Source organism: Phyllobates terribilis, unplaced genomic scaffold (genome assembly GCF_046119375.1).
Source record: "Phyllobates terribilis strain yellow unplaced genomic scaffold, ASM4611937v1 Scaffold_2__4_contigs__length_985480577, whole genome shotgun sequence".
Classification (NCBI taxonomy): domain Eukaryota; kingdom Metazoa; phylum Chordata; class Amphibia; order Anura; family Dendrobatidae; genus Phyllobates; species Phyllobates terribilis.
Window position 1 is genome coordinate 126,329,004 of NW_027362762.1, and position 19,796 is coordinate 126,348,799.

The following is a 19,796-nucleotide window of genomic DNA, read 5'->3' on the forward strand; positions in this document are numbered from 1 at the left end:
GAAGGTGTATTTAAAGAAGCACTCTCATCGAAAATGTTTATCATCTTAATATATTGCAATGATTATATTATATAGCATTGCGTACTTACAATTGCTCATTTTCCCTTTCTACAGTTTACTTTGTTATAAAAGTGACAGCTCTCCATTGTGGGGCTATGGGGAAACCTGATTGGGAAACATTGCTGTAAGGAGTCCATCTAATCACTGCCTTGTAGAGTGTGGGGACTACATGTCCCAGCAGCAGGTTGTGTCCCCGGCAGGTCACCTGCTGCTGGTGACAGTGTGACAGGCAGCTGCTCGGCTCGGTCACCCCTTCCTTCCCTGCAGGCTGCCGCACCAATAGCTCTCCCCGGCCTCCGCTGCCTCCTCCCACTTGTTGCACTGGGACTCCCAGCAGATTAGAGGCAGCCTCACAGGGAGAAGCCCGGTGTGCAGGCTCAGGGCGCAGATCACACACACACTGCCTGCGACCGCTGCGGCTGCTTAAATGACCCCGCAGGACAAGTGAACGAGAAGACGCTGCAACCACCTGCGACACTCACCATGCGCCAGCTGCGGACGCACAGGGTGCTAGTGCTGGGACTGCTGCTGCTGCTGCTGACCGGAGACACATGGGCACAGAGGGGGGTGCTGGAAGCTGCACCCTTGACTTATGGACCTTTGGAAGAGGAGATCCTGGTGGCCAATAATGGGATCAGGGTGCCCTTTGGGAGATCTGTTTACCTGGACCCTGTCCTGGACCTGGTGATACAAGTGCAGCCTGGAGACAAGTGTCACATAAGTGTCCTGAGCAATGACCCTCTGTCCCAGGGACCAGGGCTCCTCTCCCCTAACAGGTTCCCATGTGAGTTTGGAGCTCGGGAAGTGAAATACTCTCACCTGGGTGCCCGCAGTCCTGCCAGGGACAGGGTGAAGCTCCAGCTGCGGTACGATACCCAGAGCAGCACTGTAATCATACCCTTCATGATCGAGGTGGAGGTGCTCTTCACCCAGCTGGAGGTGGTGACCAGGAACATGCCTCTGACAGTGGACAAGCTGCTGGGCCCCAGTAACCCCATAGATAAGAAGGTCCTGGAGTTCACCTATGATAGGACTTTTGAAGTTTGCAGGATCACCCCACTGCTGGACCTTGCCGGATTGCCCAGGTATGGCAGGGTGGTGCACAGTGCTGGTCATATGGTGGATTGTGGGGAGTTTCTGCTGCAAGGGGTGCGCTACCAACACACAGCTTCCACCCAGTCACCCAACAAGGACTATATCCCAATGTTGGTAGAGCTACATGATAAAGTTGGGAATTTACTAAAGCAAGAGCATTTCCAAATTCTGGTCAGGATCAAGGAAGGTTTGGAGAACACTCAGCCTAAGCCTAGCTTCATAGCAATGATGATGATGGAGGTGGATCAGTTTGTCATGACGGCCATCACTCCTGACATGTTGGCTGCAGAGGACTTGGAATCTGACCCTGGGGATCTTATATTTAATATCACTTCTTCCTTTGGTCCAGGACATGGACAAATTGTAAGTACTGATGATCGCAACTTGCCCATCACCTCTTTCTATCAAAGGGATCTGCAGGAATTTAGAATTGCTTACAAACCCCCACCTGAGGACTCTGACAATGAGCGCATCTTTGAAGTAGAATTGGAGGTGGTGGACACTGAGGGAGCAGTATCTGAGCCTTTCTCCTTCATGATTGTTGTCAAACCTATGAATACACTTGCCCCAGTGGTTACACGCAACACCGGGCAGCTTCTGTTTGAAGGGCAATCAAGGCCCCTCTCTAGTGCCCAAAACTTACAAATCAGTGATGAGGACAATCTTGATGATGTTAAAGTGACTGTACTAGATGGACTAAGACATGGACAGTTATACCTGCTTGGTTCACCAGAGGGTTCCAAATTTTTTACTGCTTCTGATCTGGACCAAAGTCGAGTCATTTATCAACATGATGGGAGTGACACCTACAGTGACAACATCATCTTCCGCATGACAGATGGACAGCACCAGGTTGAGTTCCTCTTTCCAATAACAGTAGTGCCAACTGATGATGAACCTCCTATAGTCAATGCCAACACAGGATTAATGATCTCTGAGAAAGAAGTGTCATCTGTGACTCCAGTCGTGTTGAGTGCAACAGATATTGACTCAGAAGACTCAACAATACGTTTCATATTGGACTTACCCCACTCAATACTTGGCCAAATAGTGTTACGTCAATCTGAGATAACTCAAGATCCTTCGGAGTGGAAATTGTTACCTGAACTAAATCTTTATGAAAAAGAAGTAAAAGAGTGGACTCAGCAAGACATATTAGATGGTAAATTATATTACAAGCATGTTGGACCACACAGCACTGTGCCAGTCATGGACCAACTGGTCTTTAGGGTCCAAGATGACAATGATCCTCCTAATCAGTCTGGTGAACACACTTTTGTAGTAAAAATTAATCCCATAGATGACTTGCCTCCAGAATTGTACCAAGGTACCACTCTCAGGATGGTGGTACAGGAATATCATCTAACCCACTTTAGAAGAAAGTTCCTGCGATACACTGATTTGGATTCTGATGACCGGGACCTCAAATACACCGTGACTATTCCTCCAACCGACACAGATGAAAACAACCCAGTTATGATGGGATTTATAGTTCTTACAGAAAATGCAGACCAGGTCGTTACAGAGTTCACACAAGCCCAGGTAAACCATCACAAAATTGCCTACAAACCACCTGACTTGGAACTTGGCATTACCCCACGTGTAGTGCAGTTTCACTATATTGTAGAGGATATGTCTGGGAATACAGCTGGAGGGGATTTTACAGTTTTTCTGGAGCCTGTGGACAACAAGCCCCCAAGTATTATAAATACAGGATTTACTGTGTTTGAACGAGGAAGTCACATTATTACTCCAGCAGAACTTGATGCCACAGATGCAGACACTGACAAAGACAAAATTACATTCACCCTGACCCAGTCTCCGAGACATGGTCAAGTACTGTATTCCAATCATGTGATGGATGTTGGCGAAGCATTTGTTCTGGATGACATTAGAAATGGAAGGATCAGCTATATGCACAGCGGTGAAGAGTCTGCAAGTGATTCTTGTACCCTTGATGTTAGTGATGGAGTGCACGTGCTTACAATCATCATTAAAATCACTGTGCGACTAGTGGATGATGAAGTGCCTAGACTTATGCTTCCTTCTGGAACCATTGGCTCCTATTTGGATGTCTTAGAAGGAAGCTCTGCGGAAATCACATCAAATGTCATTCAAGGCACTGATGCAGATACAGATGATCTCATGTTAACCTTCATTGTGGAAGACCCACCACTCTTTGGAGATATCTTGGTCAATGGCATCCGCACTGAAAGATTTTCTCAAAGGGACATCATTGATGGTGCTGTTGTATATTCTCACACATCCGGAGAAATTGGTTTGCAGAAAAAAGAAGACTCTTTCAATTTAACATTATCTGACATGTCCGAGGAATGGACTGTTGGCGGCAATAGAGTTACTGGAGTTCGTGTTCAAGTGACCATCCTTCCACTGGATAACCAGCCACCTATTGTTTTAGTGGGTGACCAATTTGCAGTTATTGAAGGAGAAAAAAATGTGATTACACCTTCTCACTTAAAAGCTCGAGATAAGGACACTCCCAACGATGACATTCTTTGCACTATTGTAGTGCAGCCTATATCTGGATATCTTGAAAATATCTCACCAGCACCAGGTTCTGAAAAATCTAGAGCTGGGACTTCTATTAGTGCCTTTACATTGAAAGATATTAGATTGGGACACATTTATTATGTGCAGAGCATCCACAAAGGTGTGGAACCAGTTGAAGATAGACTTACTTTCCACTGTTCAGATGGCATAAATTTTTCCCAAAAACATTTCTTGCCTATTGTGATTATACCAGCCAATGATGAAAAACCAGAGATCTTTATGAGAGAGTTTGTTGTCATGGAGGGAATGAGTCTCGTTATTGATATTCCAATACTAAATGGGGCAGATACAGATATTCCAGCAGATGACCTTATCTTCTTCATCACAAAGCCACCCAAACATGGACATATTGTGAACCAGCTCACTAATGGCACTGTGATAGTTGATAGTTTCAGCCTTGATGACATCAAGGAAAGCTCCACCATCCTTTACGAACATGATGACTCAGAGACCAAAGAAGACAGCTTTGAGATAAAACTATCTGATGGAAAACATTCAGTGGTCAAAACTGTTCTGATTATGATTATACCTGTGGATGATGAAACTCCAAGAATGACTATTAATGATGGACTAGAGATAGAAATTGAGGAAACAAAATTAATTAATACTAAAGTATTAAAAGCAACAGATTTGGACTCAGATGACAAGACTTTGACCTATATATTACGCTATGGGCCTGGTCAAGGGCTCTTACAACGGAGAAGACCAAATGGTGGCCTTGAAAACATTACTCTAGGTATGAACTTTACTCAGGATGAGGTGGACCGGGAATTAATACAGTACTATCATTTTGGCCAAGAAGGAATTCGTGATCTCTTCAAATTTGATGTTACAGATGGCATAAATCCCCTCATTGATAGATATTTTTATGTGACCGTTGGGGGCATCGATATGGTCTTTCCAGATGTGATTAGCAAAGGGGTATCTCTAAAAGAAGGAGGGAAGGTAACACTTACAACTGACCTGCTTAGCACGAGTGATCTCAACAGCCCCGATGAACATTTAATTTTTACCATCACCCGGGCTCCTGTGCGTGGACATTTGGAGTGCACCGATCTACCAGGGGTCCCTATCACATCATTCACCCAGTTGCAGTTAGCTGGTAATAAAGTCTATTATACCCATACATCTGATGATGAAATAAAGATGGACAGCTTTGAATTTGAGGTCACTGATGGATATAACCCAGTTTTCCGCACATTTAGAATATCCATCTCTGATGTTGATAATAAGAAGCCAGTTCTGACCATCCTTGAACTGGCAGTGAGAGAGAGCGAGAATAAGTTGATCACTCCCTTTGAACTTACCGTGGAGGACAGAGATACCCGAGATAAACGTCTTAAATTTATAATCACGCAAGTACCAGTTCACGGAAAGATCCTATATAATAATACCAAAGCAGTCACTTCCTTTACAAAGCAGGATCTCAACGATAACCTTATCAGTTACAAACATGATGGTACCGAGTCCACTGAGGACAGCTTCTCCTTCACGGTGACTGATGGAACCCACACTGACTTCTATGTGTTTCCTGACACTGTCTATGAGACCCGGCAGCCCCAGATGATGAAGATTCGGATTATAGCTGTGGATAACGGGGTGCCGCAGATTGTAGTGAATAAGGGGGCTCCAACTCTGCGCATTTTGAGCACTGGTCATTTGGGCTTCTTGATCACCAATAAGGTCCTTAAAGCAGAGGACAGAGATAGCGCCCACATCTCTCTCCGCATCCGAATTATTCGAGGCCCCAGTCATGGATTCCTTATCAACTTGGACAAGGGGAACCACAGCATCAACCAGTTTACCCAAGGTAATCATGATACTACCATTTGGTTCCATCTAGCTATAAAAGTATATTATATCACTTATTAATGTTCTACTTTTAATTAGTTTGTGTTTGTATTATTATGCTGCCTATAATTGAAATATTACTATAATTTGTGTTTATCTCAGCATTTTTCACATAGTTGTCATTTACATTCTGTCATCACTATTTCTACACCGTGTAAAAGTGTATTACACATTTATTTACTCTGTTATGCAGGTTTCATTCTTATGCTGCACACACTTTCTTTTAGATATCGTTTTTATGTGGTTCTCTTTAGAATTTATGTGGTTTTGTATATAGATATTTATTCATTAATATTCAGATACATTTAAAGGGGTTATCCCATCTAGTTCATTTATAGCATATCCACAGGATATTCCATAAATCTACAATATATCTGGATCCTGTTACTAGCACTTACACCGCTCTAGAGAATATGGCACTCAGTACGTGTATGAAATATGAATTGCATTACTGCTCTAGAAAATAAGAAAAAATAAAGATAGCACATAATGTGGCCAATTCATGCATGCCCAGCATCCAACGACAAGACAATCTTCACTTGCTGGGGACCTAACCTAATATGTATACAAACATTGTGAAGATCGCCTTATCATTGGCTGCTAGGCATGTATGAATTGGCCAAATTGTGTGCTAAGAATATTTTTCTTTTCCTATTTTGTAGAGCAGTAATTCATTTCAAATTTCATATATTTCAGGTTTACATGCTTCAGTGTTAAAAAAATACAGAGGGCTACTTTATTTGTTAGTTATGTACCTAGATGGCTACTCTTAGTATGCACCTATGCAGACCAGTATTCTGTTTAGAAGTGACAGTTAGGCTATGTGCCCACGATGCAGAAATGTTCAGGATTTTTTCCTGAGTGTTTCTGCATCTCCCTGGCAGAAAAAAACGCATGCGGATTGTACATGCGTTTTCCTGCCAGGGACATGCGGATGTGAAGCGTTCTTCACATGCATTTCCGCATGCAGGTTGACAAGCGCTTTCCAAGCGATTTTAGCATCACTTGGAAAGTGCTTGTCAACTTGGTCACACTATATAAATCCCTGCGAACGGCATGGATTTATATAGTGTGACCCAAGAGAATGTCAAAAAAAAATAAAAATAAATAAATAATATATATATATGCATGGCTTGTCGTGAGCCTATCTAGGCCTTAAAGCTCCACTAGTTCCCTGTCCCTAGTCTTATACTTACCAGCCACCGTCTTCTTCTGTTATCGGTGCCTTATTGATCCAGTATTTACTGGAGCCATCCGTAGGTCACAATTCAATGTAAGTCTATAAGGCCAGAACAAGGCCAAATTGAGGTTCTCATAGACTTACATTGAGAGCTTGTGACCATTACTACTGACTTTTGGTCAGTCAGAAGCTGCAGTCACAAGATGGGAAGAGCTGAAGACAGCTGCTGGTAGGTATAACATGAGGGACAGGGAACTTACACTAGTGGCACCACTCCAACGCTGAAATAAAGATGAAACGCTGGAATGGTGCTTTCTAGTGATGAGTGAGTATGCCTTATTAACCATTTTGGTGAGAACGCTCGGGTGCTCGCCGAGTATTTTGGCGTGCTCGGCGTTTCATTCATTGTCGCCACGCTGCAAGTGTCACAGCTGTTAGACAGATGTGACATATGCAGAGAAAGCCTGGCGAACAGGCTATCTCTGCATGTGTCATAGCTGTCTAACAGCCGTGACACTTGCAGGTATGGCGACAATGAATGAAACGCCGAGCACGCCAAAATACTCGGCGAGCACCTGAGTATGCTCGCCGAAAGGGTTAATGAGGCATAGTCGCTCATCACTAGTGCGTTCATAAGGCCACCTTATTCACACTTTTTAGTAATTTTTTTCATGCCCGCTAAAAAGCAGACAATTTCATCAGTATGCTGGATCTGCTTTCCATCCATATTTAATGCTTGTATCCATTTTTATCTATTGCTTACTTAAGAAAAAAAACTGATGGAGATTTGCAATATTTCTCCGACCAATCAGTCAATGAAAAATGGAAAGCGCACAGATGACATCTGTGTGGGGTTCATTTTTTGGGGGTGAACTTATTCAGTTTAATGGGTAGGTTTGGTTCTTAAATTGGACCAATGTAGAACATATTTGTTAATAAAAAAAACAGCATACATACAACGATAAACACTAACATGAGAATGAATGAAGCCTTAGGCCTTATTCAGACTTCAGTTTTTCTTGTACGAGTGCTATCCGTATTATTTATGGATAGCACTCGTATCTATGACAGCCTGTGGGGTAGTTCACTTGTCCAATTTTTTCCTCGAACCAAGTGGTCTATGCAAAATCACAGAGACATGTCCGATATTGATCCAAATGTTGGAACAAAATCGGCAATGCAAGTACTGTATATGCATCCGGTTTATTTTTCCCATCAGCGATAATCAGATGAAACTCGGACTAAATTATGAGGAAACTCTAATGAAAATCGCTGATGAAACTATGTCCATTTTTCGTGTGAAAAAAAAAATGACGTCTAAAAGAGGCTTTGGGCCTTATCTATCTCCTGCATCCATATACATGCACAGCAGGTGAACTAAGTATTGAACACGTCACCAATTTTCTAAGTAAATATATATCTAAAGGTGCTATTGACATGAAATTCTCACCAGATGTCAGTAACAACCCATCCAATCCATACAGGCAAATAAATCAAACCATAGATATCCATAAAATAAGTTATGGGTAATAATGAGAAATGGCACAGGGACAAAGTATTGAATGCACTTACTGAAATTTATTTAATACTTCGTACAAAAGCCTTTGTTGCTGATGACCGCTTCAAGACACCTGTATGGAGAAACTAGTCGCATGCTTTGCTCAGGTGTGATTTTGTTCCATTCTTCCACACAAACACTCTTCAAATCCTGAAGGTCTCCTTCTATGAACTCTGAGCTTTAGTTCCTTCCATAGATTTTCTATTGGATTCAGGTCAGGTGATTGGCTGGGCCATTCCAGCAGCTTTATTTTCTTTTTCTGAAACCAATTGAAAGTTTCCTTGGCTGTGTGTTTGGGATCATTGTCTTGCTGAAATGTTCACCCTTGCTTCATCTTCATCATCCTGGTAGATGGCAGCAAGTTGTTTTCAAGAATGTCTCGGTACATTTGTTCATTCATCCTTTCTTCAATGATATGAAGTTTTCCAGTGCCATATGCTGAAGAACAGCCCCACAAGATGATGTTCCCACCTCCGAACTTCACTGTTGGTATGGTGTTTTTTGGGTGATATGCAGTGCCTTCTGGCCTCCAAACATGGTGTGTATTATGGCATCCCAATATTTTACCGCTTGTCTAAATGTTGTTGAGCAAACTTTAAATGCGCTTGAACATGTTTTTTGTTCAACAATGGAGTCTTGCATGGTGAGCGTGCATACAGGCCATGAAGTGCATTACTTATAGTTTTCTTTGAAACAATTGTACCTGCTAATTCCAGGTCTTTCTGTAGCTCTCCACAAGTGGTCCTTGGCTCTTGGACAATTCTTCTGATAATTCTTTTCACTTCTCTCTCTGAAATCTTACGGAGAGCACCTGGTGGTGGCCGGTTTATGGGGAAATTATGTTCTTGACACTTCTGGATTATGACCCCAACAGTGCTCACTGGAATCTTCAGTAGTTTAGAACTTCTTCTGTAACCAATGCCATCAATATGTTTTACAAGAATAAGGATGTGAAGGTCTTGAGACAGCCCACTGGTTTTACTCATCATGAATGAGATGCTTCTTGTGTGAGACCTTGGTAATGAGACACCTTTTTATAGGCCATCAGGTGAACTAGCTGATATTATTTTTAACCAAGTGGCATGATTGTTTTCTAATTACTGATAGACTTTAGCTGGTGTCATGACTTTCCATGGCTTTTTGCACCTCTCTTTTTTCATGTGTTCAATACTTTTTCCCTGTGTCTAGGAGTCATTTACTGTTAAAGGTATATGCCCTTATAAGTACCACCTCTGAGACCATCACTTATTGGGATAATGAGAGTCTGTTGATCTCTATTAACCAATTTCAATTCAACCACAAATTTGCATCCTGTCCATAAAAAGAGTTGTCCACTATTCAGACAACCCTTTCTTAATCATTATGTTTACACCAAGTAAAATAATAACATCTATACTCACCTCCGATGGTGGCGTCATTCTAGCGATGTTGGCACTGGCTCACCCGGGGCTCACAGGACACATGATCCCTGCAGCCTTCGGACAAATCATACATCCAGAGGACATAAAAGACTCTGACTTTCTCCAAATGTCAGAGTTGTCTGAAGGTGGGGAGAGTGAAACGGCTTCTGATTGGCCGCAGGGATTGCATGACATAACATTATCACGCAAGTCCCAGGAGAGCCAGTGCCGACACCTCTGGCACGGCACCAGCTCACGAGGTGATTATAGGTGTTATCATTTTGTGGAAACATAATGATTGATTCATGTATTTGAAGTATCTCCACAGACTTTAATAGCAGAGTCTGATCTGCAAAACTGATGAAAATAAGACCTACTTCGAGACCAGACACGGAGACACAGATCTGTTTTTCAAAAGGATGTGTCTATAGGTCAGTGAAGCTGTATGTGTCCATGTACTGTCCATTTAAAATCGGACACTACACCGATGTGTAGAAAATACTTGTGAGTGTAGCCTTACGGAATGATCTATAACAGCAGGTGGCCGTGTTGGTTGACGCTTGTATTTCTGAAACAGACATGATTACATTGGTCAAAAAAATTGACAGAAGAAGACAATTCAGGACTTATTTTTATAGTATTTGTTTATTTCAGGGAAAGCACACAGGACACCTGTAACTGTGAAAATGCAGACCAATGTGTTAGCAACATATTACAAAGCAGAAAGAATTGAGCAGACATATGGGTCACAATTCATGAAAGTGTTTTTGTCAAAATTCTGGCACAAGACACTTTGATAAGCTACAAAATTTTTGTGCAACTTGTGGTTGCGCAAAAAAATTTAGACTTTTGGCATTTTCAAAACATATTGGGCATGACGGAGTCATGAAGGGGCGTGACACCACAGTTCTTCTAATCCATTGCGCCAGAAATCTTACTAAGATTTAAGATTTGTGGCGAGGCGTACGTCACTTGTCAGATGCTCTCGATTAATCAGTAGCCTCTGACTCACACGTTTCCTAATCAAAACCGGCTTGAGCAACACTGGTGTTGATGAATCGGGGCCATAATTTTGTGGAAAAGATTAATTTTTGAAGCCAAGAGTATTTTTGAAAAAAAAAAAAGAAACATTGGTCTTTTCTTTAGCGATGTCTGCCATTTATGATTCATAGTTGGCTTTGGCTTCAAAAACTGCATCAACAAACCTACATTTGGGAAAACACCCTATAACTTATTGATTAAATTCTCAGCTTTCGCTACACTTCGTAGTCCAATCGAGTCTCAGTGATTGACAGCCTTCCGTTTATGACCGTTCATACTGAGATAGTAATCAGTCACTGATTAGGGCCGCCCACTGGACTCCTAAGCCCAAAATATGAATAACAGCCTTAAAGTCTTCCAGCTATAGAGGCCTGTTCAGAAGTTATCAACATTTAGGTGGTAAAAATAAATTTTTTTATTCCTGTCATGTCACTTTGCATTAATTCCTGAAAAGCACCTGAAAGGTTAATAAACTACCTGAAAGCAATTTTGAATATTTTGAGGGGTGCTGTTTTTAACATGGTATGACTTTTGTTGGCTTCCAATACATAGGAACCCCAAAGTCATTTCAAATCTGAATAGGTCCCTAAAAAATCAAGTTTTGTAAACTTCCTTTAGAAAAAATTAAAAATTACTTCTACATTTTTAAACCTTCTAAAATGTTAACAAAATAAAACATTTTACAAATAGTGCTGATTTAAAGCAGACATGAGGGAAATGTTATTTATCCATGCTTATATGTGGTATGACCTTCTGGATTAAAGGGATAATCATTCAAAGGTTAAAAATTGCAATTTTTTAAAAATTTTTGTTACGTTTTTGATATTTTTATGAATAAACACAAAACATATCAACCTAAATTTATCAATACCATACAGTATAATGTGTCTCGAAAAAACAATTTCAAAATCAATGGGATATGTTGAAGCATTCCAAAGTTATTACTACATAAAGTGACACTGGTCAGATTTTAAAAATTTGGCCTTGGAAAGTAATTAAATTAAATTCATAGATTGAATTATACTAAATTTGATCTCATAAAACTATAAATCAATCTTCTCAGCTCATCCTGCTCTGTATCGTGATGGTGGCAGATCAGACCGCGTGTTAAATGTCACAGGTATCTGCCTTGAATCTCTGTACAGTTGCTTTATTGTGACCGCATGCAGATGAAGATCAGCAGCTGTGTGCGGATTAAAAAACGCTTTAAATAGCAAAAGTTGCTTAGCACTGAAAGACAGAAATGAACAATGCCAAATGGATCTAGTTCAAAGGTCAGCCTTCCAGGCAGCATTCACTGTGATACCGGTACCGGCGGCAGAATATAAATCAATATTACTAATTGCAGTGGGGTTGTAAGTGCCAGATATCCAGCAATATGTAAGCTCGGAATAAACCTCATTATATTAAATACTTAACAAGACTGACAAAATGTTATTTTAGTAGTGGGATGAAGCCATGTTGCAATCTGCTGCATGTCATTTATGCATCTTCAGCTTTTGATCTCCTGGTTCACAATCCTGTAACAAACAATTATTAACTCCATTATTGCTGGAGCAGTTCCAGAAGGATCGTATTTAGGAAGAGCCACAACACAGGATATGAGTTTGAACCTGCTGGCATTCGGTGATTCTACTCCCCTGACTCAAGCCTGGACTGGTCCGTGCACCCTGCAGGCGTATGTCAAATCCTGAAAATCAGACCTCAGAAACAATGTAACTGCTGGTAAATCGTTGAATAAATATAGTCCAGATAGTTATGAACCGATAAAAAAAGGAGAGAGTTTATATAATATATACAATTTTATATCTAACATGCTGGGGAATACGTAGTGCTTTTCTCCCTTTAGGGTATGTGCACACGATGCAGAAATGCTCAGGATTTTTTCCTGAGCGTTTCTGCATCTCTCTGGCAGGAAAAAACGCATGCGGATTGTACATGCGGTTTCCTGCCAGGGACATGCGGAAATGAAGCGGTCTTCACTTTCATTTCCGCATGCGGGTTGACAAGCGCTTCCCAAGCGATTAGCATCACTTGGAAAGTGCTTGTCAACTTCACACTATATAAATCCATGCAACCGGCATGGATTTATATAGTGTGTGAATGTCAAAAAATAAAAAATAAATCTATACTTTACCCTCTGATGGCCCCCGGTGTCCTGCTTCATCGGTCCCGGCTGCCGGCAGTGAAGACTGTAGGACCTTCCGACGTCAGCGTCACGTGACCCGGCACATGACTCTGACGTCAGCGAAGGTCCTTCTTCATTCAACCGCGAAGTGCCCGGGAAGCCGGCAGGACGCAGCGCGGGCCGTCAGAAGGTGAGAATATATATATTTTTTATTTTATTCTTTTTTTTTTAATGGTACCTGGGTCTGGATGAGAGTCCTCTCATCCACACCCGGGTACCATCCACACATTAGACCGCATGAAAAGCGCATCAACATATACAGTGATGCGGATTCCATGCGGTCTAATGCAAGTCAATGGCGGCAAAAGAGCAGCATTTCCGCAAAATTAATTGACATGCTGCGGATTTTTGACCGCAGCGTTTACGCTGCGGAAAAATCCGCATCATGGGCACAGCACATGCGGATTTCCATTGGGGAACATTGCTGCCCTTCTACCATGCGTTTTTCATGCGTTTCCGCGGCGTTTACGCAACTGCAAAAACGCCGCGGAAACGCATGAAAAACGCATCGTGTGAACTCAGCCTAACAGTTTGCAGTCAGGTGCAAAAGTATAAATAAGAAAAGTATAGAAAAAAGAACAAAGTATAGAAAAAAATATACACTTTTTGTTACCAGTAATTACTTATTGAAAAACGAAAAGTCACTAGAAGATAAAAGACAAAAATATGCACACTTTTATCCTGTTATTCAGCCTTTTTCTTAATGTCCCCATACACATTAGCCATTAGGTCATTCGTTAGTGGAAAAAAAAAACATCTCAAACCATATTGGCCATAACTGGATTTGTTCGGCAAATGATGCAGGCGGTGCTTACCATCGGCCAAAAATATCCAACAAACCTGATGGGTCTTCTAAACGATAATCATCAGACAGCGGTCAAAGTCAACAATTGTTCATTTCGCCAAAACAGCCAACAATCGTTCATTAGGGTCAAAATCAGCCATATCTGCCTACTTCTATGTTTTGTGTATGGATGCCTTTAATGCCCCAATACATATTAGACAAACCTGCCAATATCAGCATTATCTACGGCATCAGCGTTATCTGCCAACAGTCAGGGGAGAGTAGGATCTGGCTGTAGGATTTCCAATGGCTGATCCTTTTGTTCTCCTGTAGATAAGCCGCTGCTACGAGTTCTTGGCAGTGCCAAGCAGTCCTGTATATGGGGGACTTGGGAGAGATATCTGTTGGCTAATAGCTATCTAATGTGTATGGGGTCCTTTTAAGGCCAGTTTCACACATCTGTTTTCTACGGTCCAAATACACACTGGCCACAGGCAAGGCTGCCACTAGGAATTTCAGGGACCCATACTGGCAAAATTTTCGGGTCCCCTTGAGACTCCGCCCATGCTCCACCCCAACTCCGCCTCCACCCCTCGAACCTTCCTTAGTCCCACCACCCACTCTTGAAAAACTCTACTTCTGCATCACGTCATCGCATATTAACAGTTCCCATCAAACACCATATCACATACATGGTCATAAGAATTTGTTTTGGCCAAAAGATTTTTTAAGCTCCCACCACGACAAGGAGACTCTTTTGGCCGGGCCCTACTCTACTCTAAACTATTAAAGATTTCTTTCTCTTTTTTTTGGTATATTTTTTATTTTTTTAAAGGGAATATGTCACATACATTTTTTAAAATGACCAATAATACCACATACAAAGGACACATTATGTCACACCATGATCAGACCACATATTACCACCACATAGTGACTGAATATTACAGTGCTGGTCATTAATAAAAAAAAACACAATACTAAGTGACATAACCACAGGAGCTCTGTATATAGTGTACAGGTAATAATACAGTGATCACCAGTGACATTATACACAGGCACTCTGTATATAGTGTACAGGTAATACAGTGATCACCAGTGACATTATCCACAGGAGCTCTGTGTCACGGGTGTGTCGGAGGTGACGGACAGTCGCCCTGCAGTGGGTTGCAGGAGATCTCTAGGTTTTCCTTTCTCCCTTGGTATGGGTTCAGTTGCAGAGCTCGCAGAGCAGTTCCGCCATCTGTCTCTGTAGGTGAATGACCTCCGCTGTGAGGTACAGCAGCAGCATCAGCGGCTACAGGTTGCCAATATGGGGGTCTCTGCTGGTAGGCCTGTCCAGCCTGAACCCAAGGTTGCCCTCCCGGATAGGTTTTCAGGAGGTAGGAACAATTTTTTCGTATTTAAGGAGGCATGCAAATTGTATTTTAAACTTCGTCCCTACTCTTTCGGTAATGAGGAGCAACGGGTTGGTATTGTGATCTCTCTATTGCAGGTCGATCCTCAGTCATGGGCGTTTTCGTTACCACAGGACTCGGTTTGTCTCCAATTCATGGAGGGGTGTTTCGGAGCTCTGGGCCTCATCTATGATGACCCTGACCGAGTCGCCTTGGCTGAGTCTAGACTACGTTACCTTCAGCAGGGGATTCAGTCAGTGGAAACATACAGTTCGGAATTCCGTAGATGGGCAACGGATTCCAAATGGAATGACTCAGCCCTTAGAAGTCAGTTTTGTGAGGGGCTTACTGAAAGGTTGAAAGATGCCTTGGCTGTATATTAAACCCCTCAGTCCTTGGAGGCTGCCATGTTTTTGGCCATACATCTTGGTAGACTCCTTCAGGATAGACGGGTGCAACCACCTTCTCCGGGGCCTTCTTGTCAGGGTTGTGTACCTCTGCCAGGGGAGCGGTCTGGGAATGAACCAGTACTAGAGGAGGTGGAGTAACCCATGCAGTTAGGGGGTGTCTCTACATCATACATCTCCCCGGAGATTCGCAAGAAAAAAGGCGTATGTTTTTTTTGTGGGAAAAAGGGACACTTTGTTGGGACCTGTCCTTCAATTCCTAAACAAAAGGAGCCTCGATTAACTCTCGGTAGTCTGGAGTTGGATAAACAGGGGGTGCATTTGTGGCCAAACTGCAGTTCCCACTTTGTCCTGACAGCAGAGGTGGTGCTAGAGAGCAAAACCGAAAAAATTTCTGTGTTTGTTTACAGTGGAGCCAGAGGCAGCATGGTTGATGCTGAGTTTGTGAAAACTCATGGTCTTGCTTGCTGTGCTTTAGCTGAACCTAACCATCTTTGCCATTGACTCGGCGCCACTTGCACAGAAAGCATTTACTCAAATTGTACATAATGTAAAACTGAATCCGTTGGTGGATTGGCAAGCCGGGGAGATTATTGACTGGGGAGATTACTGCCATGAGAACTGTCTAGATATTTACATTGCTACTGTCTCTACGAAAATATTACCTGCTTTTCTGTCTGGTTTTGAGGACGTTTTTTCTGAGAAGGGGTGTCAGGATTTGCCTCCTCATCGTGCTTATGACTATCCTATTAACCTGACCCCCAGAGCTAAACTACCGAAGTCCAGACTGTATAATCTTTCTGGCCCTGAGAGACAAGCCATGAAGGATTTCATTGCGGAAAGTGTGGAGAAGGGACATATCAGACCCTCATCTTCGCCCCTTCTTTGTGAAGAAAAAAGATGGCGGTCTATGTCCCTGTTTAGATTTCCAGTAGTTAAATCAAATTATTATCTGTGATCCTTACCCTCTTCCTCTGATTCCTGATTTGTTTAGTCAGGTTGTGGGAGCTAAGGTATTCTCCAAGTTGGATTTAAGGGGAGGCTACAATCTGGTTAGAATCTGAGAAGGGGACGAATGGAAGACAGCGTTCAATACCCCGGAAGGACATTTCGAGAGTTTGGTTATGCTTTTGGTTTGACCAGTGCACCTGTGAAGCTTAGCGGGAGCAGTACTTCGTCCTCTCTGGAGCTTGAGGCTGTGTACTTATTTGGAGTTCATCTAAAACTAAGCCGTTTTTCCCCTGTTTTGTCTATCCTTGTTGTCTATAGAGTTTAGCGGAGGTTAACTAGTGCTCATCTCCTCCCATCCCTATCTGTAGCCATATGCCAGGGAGAGTAGGGCTAGGCACGCGTGCAGCGATTGCTGAAGAGGCAATATAGGGATGGTAGTTGAGACAGGGTGACGCCAGATCAGACTAGGAGGTCTCCACTTCCCCCTTTCCCTAGTGTCTGGGCTCCCTTTCCCTTTTCCCTCTGTGTTGCTCTAGTATTTCCCACACCTGGCATGACACTCTGTATATAGTGTACAGGTAATACAGTGATCACTAGTGACATTATACACAGGTGCTCTGTATATAGTGTACAGGTAATACAGTGATCACCAGTGACATTATACACAGGCGCTCTGTATATAGTTTACAGGTAATACAGTGATCACCAGTGACCTTATACACAGGAGCTCTGTATATAGCGCCAGTGTATAGGTAATACAGTGATTATCAGTGACAATATGCACTGTATATACTATATAGTGTAAGTGTACCGATAACACTAACTCACCAGTGACGTCTCTAGTTGAAGATATTCATCTTCACTTTTCTCCTACATCAAGCACAGACCACCATCACTTCTTCCAGCCAGGATTCATCTCTGCAGAAAATAACACACAGAGTACATTTCCCAACTTCTACACTATGCAGCTAAATACAGACGTGCACCCACCATTAATATATAATTAATTATTATGCAACCCACAATTCCAAATATAAATTGTAATCCACCACTGTGCCTCCACTAGCTGTAAATAGCCACTTTCCCTACCTAATAAATATATAAACTATATAAATTAATTAGCACCTGTACTCTTTCCCCCAATTCAATACCAGTCACACTCCTGCATCCTCAACGCCCCCGCCTCTGTACTTCCCGCTCTTCTGATTCATTAGATTTACATGCCCCCCCCGCCCCAATTCATTGTCATGTCCTGTTCTCTCTCCCACCCCCACCCTCTATTCTATTCTATCAAATACTCTCCCCCACATTCAATACATCATTTACTCTACCCCACCCTCAATTTATCATTATTTGCTGCCCTATCCCAATTCATCATTTGTTGCCCCATCCTCAATTCATCATCATTTACTGTCCCCACCCGCAAAATTCATCATTATTTGCTCTCCTCCAGCCCCCTCAAGTCATCACTTGCTCTCCCCACCCCAAATTCATCATTTGCGGCCCCTGCCCCCCTCACATCATCTTTTGCATTCCCCCCTTCAATTCATCATTTGCAGTCCCCCCCACTACATAATTTGCAGTCCCCTCTTACTTCATCATTTGCAGTCCCCCCTGCCCCTTCATCATATGCAGTCCCCCTCCCCTTTATCATTTGTAGTCTCCCTCTCCCTTTATCATTTGCAGTCCCCCTCTCCCTTTATCATTTGTAGTCTCCCTCCCCCTTTATAATTTGCAGTCCCCCTCTCCCTTTATCATTTGTAGTCTCCCTCCCCCTTTATAATTTGCAGTCCCCCTCCCCTTCTCACTTCATCATATGCAGTTCCCCTCCCCTTTATCATTTGTAGTCTCCCTCTCCCTTTATCATTTGCAGTCCCCCTCCCCCTTTATCATTTGTAGTCTCCCTCCCCCTTTATAATTTGCAGTCCCCCTAGCCCTCTCACTTCATCATGCGCAGGCCCCCTCCCCTCACCCATTGAATTCATTTTATAAAGAGAATAAAAGAAAGGTTTTTCATACTTACCTCACTGACGATCCTCTGCAGGCGCAGCTCCACTCCGCTGGGTTAGGGTTATGACTTCTTCACTATCATGGTTAGGAAAGGCATGCCACTCTCCACAAGGGGAAACGTTACTCCTTAAATTTATGATTTATAGAATAGAGTAGTAGACTAGCAAGACAATAATATCAGCACTAAATAAAAAGGGCAATATCTATGAAAACGTATGGCGGATTAAAAAAGAAAAGCGGATTACTCAGGAGCAGCGATAATAAGAGACAAATCTTGACCTGGTGACTGGTCCTCTTTATCATGGTAAGCTGGGAGTGGACTGAGTTTACAAGTTGCAAAGGCAACATTGGATACTACAAGCCTGGCTCACCATGTATTTTACCGGCTAATGCTGGCAGCACAGAACACATGCCGTTAGCTTTAGGGAAAATGTCCTTTCTCACAATTAGTTTAGCTCTGGAAGTAGCCAAAGTAATTGAGAACATTAAATGTAGAGCATGTTGGATGATGTGGAAAAGGTCACGCTGATAAAATCTCATGCATTCATCTCTATTTACTATTCAGCATTGAGTAAGTACAGTAGCCTTAGGTTAAAGGTTAAAGCTTAAATGGGCTGAGAGCAAAAATGTGTTAAAATAATATTAGAAGCAACATCTATCTCTTTAATCCTGGCTGTTCTGACAAAATATTGTCATCTTTTACATTGTAAAAATTACAAAAAGGAAAATGGGCGATTTATAAATTATAAATCTAAGGAGTAACGGTTCTCCTTGTGGAGAGTAACATGCCTAGCATCCAGTGCAAGGAGGCTTACAAGCCATGCAATGTATCTCTGGGAAATTAAATATTCAAATTGCCTCTTCAGAGAGGAGGAGGACTTGAACTCTAATGCCACTTATTGGAAGTAACAATTCTAAAATTCAATATTGACCCTTTAATGAGCTTTGCCACATGACTTAGGATAAAAGCCAAACCGGAAGCTCAATTTGCAGACACTGTTTTGGGGTCTTGCCCTTCATTAGTGCAAAGCATGAGAATTAGCATATTTAATTTCCCAGAGGAACATTGCATGGCTTATAAGTCTCCTTACACTGGCATGCCTAGCATATGACTCTCCACAAGGAGAAATGTTACCCCTTAGATCCCAGTCAGAAGACTCTCAAATCAGCCAAATCAGATCTCATGCTTTGCATTGATGAGGGTCAATTCATCACAAAACACCGTATCTGCAAATTGAGATTCTGGTTTGTCTTATATTCTAAGTCATATGGAAAGGCTTGTCAAAGGGTCGATATTGACTTT

At 42.3% G+C, this 19,796-nt stretch overlaps 1 protein-coding gene across 1 annotated transcript in view; it reads left to right on the top strand.

Moving 5' to 3' along the window:
* The first annotated feature begins 374 nt into the window (after window positions 1-374).
* The window catches only part of FREM2 (FRAS1 related extracellular matrix 2), a 316,569-nt gene continuing 297,147 nt past the window's right edge, over window positions 375-19,796 (top strand). The window contains exon 1 of the mRNA XM_073662574.1: window positions 375-5,536. Within this exon, the coding sequence (XP_073518675.1) occupies window positions 544-5,536 (4,993 nt within the window). The 5' untranslated portion in view covers window positions 375-543. The remainder of the gene's footprint in view (window positions 5,537-19,796) is intronic.